The 9486-nt window shown below is 36.1% G+C and overlaps 1 protein-coding gene across 5 annotated transcripts; it reads left to right on the top strand.

Annotated features, from left to right (window-relative positions):
- Positions 1-865: 865 nt before the first annotated feature.
- slc18b1 (solute carrier family 18 member B1) lies at positions 866-9069 on the top strand. Of its 5 annotated transcripts, none has more exons than XM_027172758.2 (15): positions 866-1003; positions 1179-1336; positions 1673-1788; positions 1859-1954; positions 2518-2591; positions 4000-4147; positions 4387-4543; positions 4955-5091; positions 5196-5297; positions 5516-5607; positions 5696-5791; positions 6329-6403; positions 6491-6584; positions 7907-7956; positions 8046-9069. In XM_027172758.2, exons 3-15 carry the CDS (start codon positions 1675-1677, stop codon positions 8131-8133), a joined length of 1323 nt encoding a protein of 440 aa, XP_027028559.1. In that variant the 5' UTR covers positions 866-1003; positions 1179-1336; positions 1673-1674; the 3' UTR covers positions 8134-9069. The 5 variants fall into 5 exon arrangements, with proteins under 5 accessions (XP_027028559.1, XP_027028560.1, XP_027028564.1 ...); XM_027172759.2 differs by having other exon boundaries at positions 1179-1405; XM_027172763.2 differs by lacking the exon at positions 1859-1954.
- Positions 9070-9486: the final 417 nt, after the last annotated feature.

The raw sequence follows: 9486 nt of genomic DNA, 5'->3' as shown, positions 1-9486 counted from the left end.
ACCAATCATATATAATATATGGGGCAATATCTGTCTCTATGGCATTTTGAGATACGTTAATATCTCAGAAACGTACCCGAAATATCATACTAGTAGAAATTATTGAATTTGGCTCCATGACATTTCTGTGCTGTCTTGGAGATTTTTAGCCTAACCCTAACCCCCCAATTGACTCGACGTGTCCCCCAATTGACTCTTCATAGGCCCTTGAACACTTTTCCATTAACCGTATGGTAGATGCTCTTTTAACTACTCAAGCAAGCCACTAGATGGCACTGTGTTCACTGTTATCTGATGAATACTATGCAGAGTAATAAAGAATATACCAATACAAATGTCATGAGAAAATAAACAGAGAAGTTGTTCATATGGAAAACTATTTGAATCATTGAATAGAACATGATTGTTTTGAGTTTTGGCGTTTTGTTAAAATGTTGAACGTAGTTTATTTTAATTATAATAAATACAGGTGAATGTCTGTTTCTCAGATCGTAAGAAAGTGCCCCCTATGGAAATGAAATATCCCCCATTCTGTATCTCTACATGATATTGCCTCAAACATCTTAACATAGAGACATAGAGAAGGCTTATAATTAAACATATTTTAAAGCACTACTTTGATTTAACCAGAGTCTTCCAAAGAATCAACATGGTAAGCCCCGCCTACTTTCTAAGATAAACGTCTTTGTATTTTCCTTGCAATAATAAACTGCATATGAATTGATGTGTGTTGATTATTAACAATACTCGTTTTGTAGACAATAGCAGAGCCCGAATCTCTGATATTCCACTAGAGGGCGAACTAGAGCAATAAGTCAATGAGTCATGTACACATCAGGAACACACGTACACGTTCCTACAATTATCTAATCAACCAATCATGTGGCAGCAATGGGTTTGCAAAGAATGGTACAAAAAAAGAAGAAGAAAAAACTTCGAGTTTTACAGTTCTGTTGCTGGAAATGGTGCAGATTGCTTGAAAGAACATAATCATACTTTACAGGTCTGGTGAGCAGATAAGCACTTCATCATGCACAAAACTTTGATTATTTGAGTTATTAGAAATCTAAAAACGATATAATATTCACACAATTTTTACGAATAAAAAAAACACCGAAAGTTCACAGAAAATCCTGGTAATCATTCATTCAGTCAATACATCTGATCCAATTACTCAGGTCATTAACATCCCAGATCAGGACATCTACTACAACATGAAGGAACCTGTGATGTAGCAAATAAAGTTGCGTCTGGTTCCCGTGTCAGAAAGGGGCGGGTTTGTCGGAGCACAGCTTGGGGCTTTTTACAGCTTTTACACAGTTGCCATCAGCAGGAGGTGAGTTGAGTTCAGACTGATTACAGTGTTAATACACAGCTGACTACGGAGTGACATACACCAGTACAGGTAAGTAAATAACAAAACTTACAAAGTAACGTGCAGCTGTTTAATTACATTTTTAATTTTAATTTTTTGATTAATCAGTGTCTTAACTTCTCTGTATCTATCTATCTATCTATCTATCTATCTATCTATCTATCTATCTATCTATCTATATAAAATGTGTGTATATAATTTTATACATCAGTAAGATTTACATATATATCATAAGATTACACATATATCATATCTGAAGGACGCTTTTCCACCTTTTCTTTTGTTTTGCATTCTCAGACATGTCTCTCTCGAAGATGAGTCGACAACAGCTATTTACTTTAATTGCAATGGCATCCATAAACTTCAGCTCAATGATATGCTATTCAATATTAGGACCATTTTTCCCACCTGAAGTAAGAACTCTAACTTTAACTCTATAAAGCTGATGTGAAATGATTTTAATATGAATTGCATTTCATGTAGGCAGAGAGAAAAGGAGTAAGCCAAGCAATAATTGGGTTAATATTTGGATGCTATGCCTTCTTCACTTTGGTTGGATCACTGATTTTGGGGAAATATGTAAGTTGTTCATCATTTTCAATTTTACACTTTGTATAGAAGTATAATGGAAGTTTTGTATAATTTGACAAATGCACTTTTACTATATACTGTACACTTAAGGTACAATCTTAAATGAAATAAGGGCTAAATAGTACCTTTGTCTCTGTCTACATCTTTTAAATAAATGTTAAAATGTATGGATTATTTTATGTATGTGAAATCATTGTAAAGGTACACAGTATTAATATTATCAGGAGTAAGATGTATATTATACGATTTCTAATGGTAAAACATCCCAGCAACTAGTAAAGGAACTATAGTGTGCAGGTGAATGTGTGCATTTTTTTTTCTAATAAAGTGAATGGTGAGGTTTTTATTTATTTATTTATTTATTTATTTATTTATTTTTAAAGCTACATTATGGGTGTGCATAGCAAACTGACAACTGTGTGTATAAGGCATACTACATGTGAAAAGTTTTGAAAAGCTACATTTTAATGTAGTTTATACATTTGATGAATTAAGACATTGTGATTTAAAATGCAGATGATTTACAGCCATGCTTTTTGTTTGCATTGTAGATTGTGCAAATTGGGGCTAAATGTATGATAATTGCAGGCCTGTTAATTTCAGGCTTAACTACTATAGTCTTTGGGTGAGTATTGAATTCATCTCATTAGTCTGTTTGTCATTCTTGACAACTTTTAAACATGTAAACAAATGTAAACTACTTGTTCTATACGGTTAAACATATGTGGACACCTGACCGTCGCATCCATATGTGGTTCTTCTCAAAACTGTTGTCTTAAAGGCAGGCTCTCCGATATTTGTGAAATGCTTCATAAAACTGCGTTGGGCCACAAAACAAAAGTCAAAACAAACGTGTAGCCAATGAGCAGAAAGGGGCGTGTCTTGTCAATATGGGCAGAGAGAGAGTTCAGTGCGCACGTGTGACATTAGCAGAAAGTGGTTTTAGCATTGACTTGGAGGATAAAAACAAAGAAAGAAAACGAAGAAAAATTTACGATAAGGCAAGAAGTAGGACGTGTTAATATAGGATCGGCTTTCCAGCGCTGGAGAGAACTGAAGGAACTGGAAGTTGGCCACATTCACAGATTGGAGTTTCCCCGAGTCAATAACTCCTGAGCTAAATGCTGTTACTAGCAAAACGCGGTTGTAGCTGCCTCTCTACATTACTACGATAGGAAAGAGGTGTTATTTGTGTAGTAACAGCGTTTAGCTCAGGAGTTATTGACTCTTGAAACTCCAATCTGTGAATATGCGGCCAACTTCCCGCTCCTCCGTTTTATAGATGTCTTTACATGCTGTAGATTTAAAATTTCTCTTCACTGTAACTGAGAGGCACAAACTTGTTCCGTCATGACAATGCCCCTGTGCACAAAGCAAGGTCCATGAAGACATGGTTTTCAAAGGCTGGAGTGGAAGAATTCTAGTGTCCTGCAAAGAGCCTTGTCCTCAGCACCACTGAACACCTTTAGCCTTCACACCTAACATCTGTTCCTGACCTCACTAATGCTATAAAACACATGCTCACTAAGGCTGAATGCCACACTCCATAATCTATTAAGCATTCTCAGAAGAATGGGGGCTATTATAAAAGCATTGTGTTAAATCTGGAATGGGGTGTTTAAAAATGAATGAATTGAATTGAATGCTTTTATTGTCATTGTATTTTCCTGCATACAACAAAATTAGGAGCGCTGCTTCTGATTGGTGTAAGAAAAAGACACATAACCACAGACAATAAATATGACTATAAGACTGTACAGTACACATTTACACAAATGCACCAAGTGATATTTACATTAAGCAGTCTGAATAAACTGACCATTAAGTAAAGTGACTATTTAGTAAAGTGACCCCATATATAATATTGCACGTTGGCCTTTCCATTGATATGCAGAGTATGTTTATACAAGAAATCACATTTTGCTTTGGATGATAATGATCACAATTTTTTAGACATATAATGAATTGCATAATGTACTTACTATGGCTAATAATTAGAAATGTTTTTGTATTTCTTTTTAACAAATGCTCAGATTTCTAGACCGAGCTCCTGATGGAACCATCTTCATAGTGCTCTGTTTTGTAATAAGGTCTGTTAATGCAGTGGGCTTCGCTGGTGCTGTAACATCCTCTTTTGCTGTATCGGCAAAAGTGTTTCCTGACAATATAGCAACAATACTGGTGAGATTTAGATAATTTGTTTTTTCCAAAAAAGCTGTGGTATTTAGAAGATAACTGTGCCCTGTATTGTGCAGACAATAGTGCTATTTAGGCTGAAGTTACACAATTGTATTAGTAAACAAGTGAAACATCCCATAGGAGAGACATATAAGATTCTCACGAGCTCAAACCATAAACAGTTTTAAAAAAACAACTGTATTTTAGTTAATAACCACTTCTTATCTTTTTTTTTTTTACAGGGCTTTATTGAGATTTTTACAGGAATGGGGCTCATACTGGGACCACCTTTGGGTGGATGGATATATCATGCATTTGGATATGAAATTCCATTCATTGCTTTGGGAAGTGTCCTGTTTTTGACTGTTCCCTTAATCATGTGGATTTTACCAAACTTTGGTTGGTATACTTTATATGAATGTATGATTCTACTTTGTTCAGAGTTTATGTTTCAGTTTGGACTTGAAATGTGATATTACTGAGCACTTCCTGTTAATAGTCATTTAAATCTGAAAATAAATAATTGCAAATGTTAAAGCTATCTCACTCCCTGCTAATTTAATATGATTACCTGTGTCATTTATAATAGGCAGAAATCCATTTACTGGCCACTTTAATAAGAACATCTGAAGAACATCTGTATACTCTATCATTTCATCCAATCATGTGGCAACATCAAATAAGTGAAATCTGCATGATTTTATGCATTGCACTGCTACAACATGATTGGATTATTAAATGACTGTACAAATGCATGTGTTCCTAATAAAGTGACAAGTGAGTAACTTTTTTTTTATATTTTTCACACAGATGCGGTTGCCTCACATGGCTCCTTCTTCAAACTGTGCTCACGAGTGAAGATGATGCTCATTTGCTTTGTGGTGTTCACACTGAGCTCAGGAATCGGCTTTTTGGACGCAACACTGTCAATATTTGCCATGGAAGCGGTAATTTCAGACAAAAAACTTCTTCAGTCAATATGAAATCGCTTGCAGCCTCAGTCTGTAGAAAAAACACCTACTGTGAATGTCAAATTATAATTTTCATGCAGTTTGGTCTAAGTGCTGAATCTGTGGGGCTGCTCATGGTTGGTGTCTCGTTACCCTACGGTGCTGCATCCCCTATCCTTGGTATAATGAGTGATAAGTACCCAGTAAGCCAGTTTTCTTTTTAAAGTGGAACAGGTTAATTTACTGGATAATGTTTTGTGCTAGGCAGAATGATGTAAAGTTAAATCACTGCATTGCTGAGTTTCTGAATAAATCCCTTCAGCTCTATCTTATAGGTTTTATTATACATGTGTGTGTGTGTCTGTGTGTGTGTGTGTGTCTGTGTGTGTGTGTGTGTCTGTGTGTGTGTGTGTGTGTGCAGTTCATCAGAAGGTGGATGATGGCAATAGGAGGAATAGCAACAGCAGTTGGCTTTTGCTTTCTTGGTCCCATTCCTGTCTTTCACATTGAGAAGTAGGCATCTCAAACAGCGTGGTTAGTAGGTTAACTTCATGTCTAATGAACACTAAATTACTGACTGACTGGGATTTTTATTTTATAGTGATCTTTGGCTTACTGTTGTCATGCTGGTGGTCATCGGATTTTCTCTGTGTATGACCTGCATCCCTACCTTCACCGAGATGCTCATCTGTGCACAGTAAGATAGCAGATTGTGTTGTGAACATTAATTGTATTTAATTGTTTATTTGTCATTTGGTTGGTGGAACAAGTTTACTCAGTGAGAACTTTCTTAATGCTTTTTTTTTTGGTTGTAAAAAGCTTCATTTTTTGACAGTGATTTACTCCCCAGTATTAATTTTGTCTTGATTGACATTTAATGAAAAATGTAGAGTTTAAGCCTTCTGATCAGTTCATGATGTTTGATAGTCTTGGAAAGGTTTTTTTAAATTTATACTAAATTTAGCTCAATTTAAGACTTTAATCTAAATAAACTTTCTGATAAGATTATGCATAGAGTTCTCCTGAGAAACAAGCAAAGAAAAAGGGTTCCAGCCTGAAGTGTGGGGAACTTTATTTACATACGATTCAGGGGATTATTGCATCACAATGTCAGTGATGCGTCTGTTCTGTGCCGACATGCAACACATAGAATTTCTTCTAATGTTTGCTTGTTATTTATTTAACCATTTATTTTAGCAATCCATCTTTTGAATGAATGATCTTTTTAATTTAGTGAAAACGGATTTGAAGATAGCTTAAGCACGCTGGGTTTAGTGTCAGGACTGTTTTCAGCTGTGTGGTCAGCAGGGTACGTATAACCAGACGTAACTTTTTAACATTTAAGTTTACTCAGCTTTTTTTTTTTTTAATTGTTCTGCTCTTCATTTTGTGGAAGGATGTTCTTCGGCCCTACTATTGGTGGATTTATGACCCAGAAACTGAATTTTGAATGGGGTGCAGGTTTTCAAGGAGGAATCACCTTTATTGCTGTAAGTATAAAGAATGGCTTCAGCATTTGTGTCAAATGTTTAAAATATTAGCTATGATTAACACTAGATTTACTGACTTTTATTTTCTGGTGCGGGTCCCGAGGTGTGATTTCCCCCCGTTGAGATTTTCACAGTTCTTCAGCCCTGCTTTTGTTGTGCAAACACCCGCATCACCTGTGAGGCCTGGCTCATTTGCATTTGTTCACTCAGTGTAGCTCAGATCCAAGGCAGGCCAAACCTCTGTGTGTGACATGGAAACCTTCACGGCCTATCTATACAAAATAGTCTGTTTTATTTATAAAACATTGTGTGCTAAGGTTTGTCATTGCCATAGTACATATGATATTTATATAACCCTTCTGCAGACCTGGGGTCTATTTGACTGGTACTGACACTGGTACTGATATTGACCATGATACTGACACTGACTGATGCTGATATTGACAATGATACTGACACTGATATTGATAATGATACTGACACTGATACCGATACTGACACTGACTGATACTGACACTGGTGCTGACATGGATACTGACTGATACTGACAATGATCCCGACACCGATACCGACACTGACAGATACTGAAAATGATCCTGACACTGACTGATACTGACAATGATACCGACACTGATACTGATACTGACACTGATATTGACAATGATACCGACACTGATACTGATAATGACACTGATATTGACAATGATACTGACACATATTGACAATGATACTGACACTGATGCTGATACTGACACCAATACTGATATTGACAATGATACTGACACTGATACCGATAATGACAATGATACCAACACCAATACTGACACGGATACTGACACTGACTATGATACCGACACCGATCCTGACAATGATCCTGATACTAAAACTGATACTGATACTGATAGTGTGATGTGGTAGCTTAGTGGTTAAGTTATTGGGCTACCAATTGGAAGGTTGTGAGTTTGATCCTAGGACCACCAAGCTACCACCGCTGGGACCTGGAGCAAGGCCTTTAACCCTCAATTGCTCAGTTGTATAAAATAAGATAAAAACGTAAGTTGCTCTGGATGTGTAAAAAAAAAAGCCCTTTGCACTTCACCATGAATATAACCAAGTCGTTAGCAATATCAGTGTAGCTAAGCTTGAGCCATAGCTTCATGTTGTCAATATAGTCTACAGAAACAGGCTATTGCTATGAGCCAGGCAAGACTTCATAAAGTGACAGTAAGTAAGCCACAGTAAGTGTATCTCAGCCATCTATCATGAAGCTTATTACACCAATCTGTATCATTAATATTTCCTATTGTTTTTATTCCCTCTAGGCATTTTTACTACTATTATTTTTAATCAAAGAAGAAATGTGCAAGTCAAGGTAATTTGTATTCTTTTGGATTATCCTGACATCTATATTATCCCAGATGGTTCAGTCCATGTGTCTCTGATACTGTTTCAATGTTTTAGATTTTGGAAAATCAGTATGGCTGAATGCATTTTCTACTCTGGAGAAAAATCCCCACTTCTCTGCTCGTCTTCAGAAACATCTGTTTGATATGTACACAAACTTCAGACCTTCATCTGAAGGTATTTGTGCATTGGCACATCACTATGTGGGAAAAAAATGTCCAAGTCAAAGAAACTGAATTCTTACTCATAATACTTGTGTTAAGAAAACACAGAAAATGTCTGCTTTAGAAAGTAACTCGGGAACAGTCCCCAGATCTGTGATGGACAATCAGGTGCTATTAATTTGTAAAAACAAGTTTATTCTATTTGAAACTTATTGGGACTCCAAAACCTACTCACTGTCCACTTTATTATCATTAGCATGCGATCATCTAATAAGCTAAACGTGGCAGCAGCACAATGCATAACATCATGCAGAAACGGGTCAAGAGCTTCAGTTAATTTTCACATCATGCATTAGAATGTTGAAAAACGTGATCTCATCGACTGTGACATGGTTGTAGTTACCAGATGGATGGATTTTGACTCTTTTTTTTAGAATCTGCTGATCCTCTAGAGCTACATAGAATGGAGCAAAAAACATCATGTGTTGTAGGTTTGCAGGCCTTGTGAACTGAGAGATCAGGGGACAGGAGTAGAAATTGATGTATTTTTTCCCTTCGTCCTTTTCTCGTCAATACTGACAGAAATGTCAGTCACTTGATTTTTTTTTTTCCGTTGTTCTTCAAACCATTGTATTTAAACTCTAGCTCAAAGGAGCTCAGTAGTTCCTGAAATACTCAAACCAGCCCCTGTGGCACAGAGATCACTTTCCCCTCCATTATTATTTTAAATGCGAACGTTAACTGAAACACTTGACCTATCTTCAAGATTTTTTTTGCATTGTGTTGCTGCCACATGATTGACATATTTGATAACTGCATGAATGGGAGGGTGTCCCTAATAAAATGGACAGTGAGTGTATAGCTCTAGCTTATCTCTTTGTAGTGGACTGAATAAATAGCACATCTGTATTTAAAACCACAAATTGAACATTGTTTTTTAAACATTATGATTCAATGATTATTTTTCTATCTACACTGAGAGACTAGATTGTAAATAATATTGTATTCACATGTTTAAATACTTCTACTAACTCACCTTTGGTTAAATTACATAATATTCTTTACACCTTATTTATAATTTACTTTATTATATGAAATATCTAACTATCAGCGTTATTTAGACAACTTAAACTATAGTTGAAAGTGTCTTGTTTTTTAGCATTTGCACTGAAATCAGAACTATGAAGTAAGAGGCAAGATGTGTGTCTCTTGTTCTACAGTAACCGCCTCTATCACCAGGGAAAGATTCCTTCCTGTGATGGAGGTGTGGAGATTTAATTACTTTATACCATAAGAATATTAGTGAGGTCAGATACGTGTTGGGTTTTTGGGTG

Source organism: Tachysurus fulvidraco, chromosome 12, assembly GCF_022655615.1.
Source record: "Tachysurus fulvidraco isolate hzauxx_2018 chromosome 12, HZAU_PFXX_2.0, whole genome shotgun sequence".
NCBI lineage: Eukaryota > Metazoa > Chordata > Actinopteri > Siluriformes > Bagridae > Tachysurus > Tachysurus fulvidraco.
The sequence above is the reverse complement of the archived record's forward strand: the minus strand, read 5'-3'. Positions and strand labels throughout refer to the sequence as shown.

Excerpts from the sequence above, each read along its gene's own strand:
- slc18b1 (XM_027172758.2), top strand. The coding sequence starts at position 1,675 with ATGTCTCTCTCGAAGATGAGTCGACAACAGCTATTTACTTTAATTGCA. Across the intron at positions 5,092-5,195 it reads CAATATTTGCCATGGAAGCG|TTTGGTCTAAGTGCTGAATC; the intron begins GTAATTTCAGAC and ends ATTTTCATGCAG. Across the intron at positions 5,298-5,515 it reads TAATGAGTGATAAGTACCCA|TTCATCAGAAGGTGGATGAT; the intron begins GTAAGCCAGTTT and ends GTGTGTGTGCAG.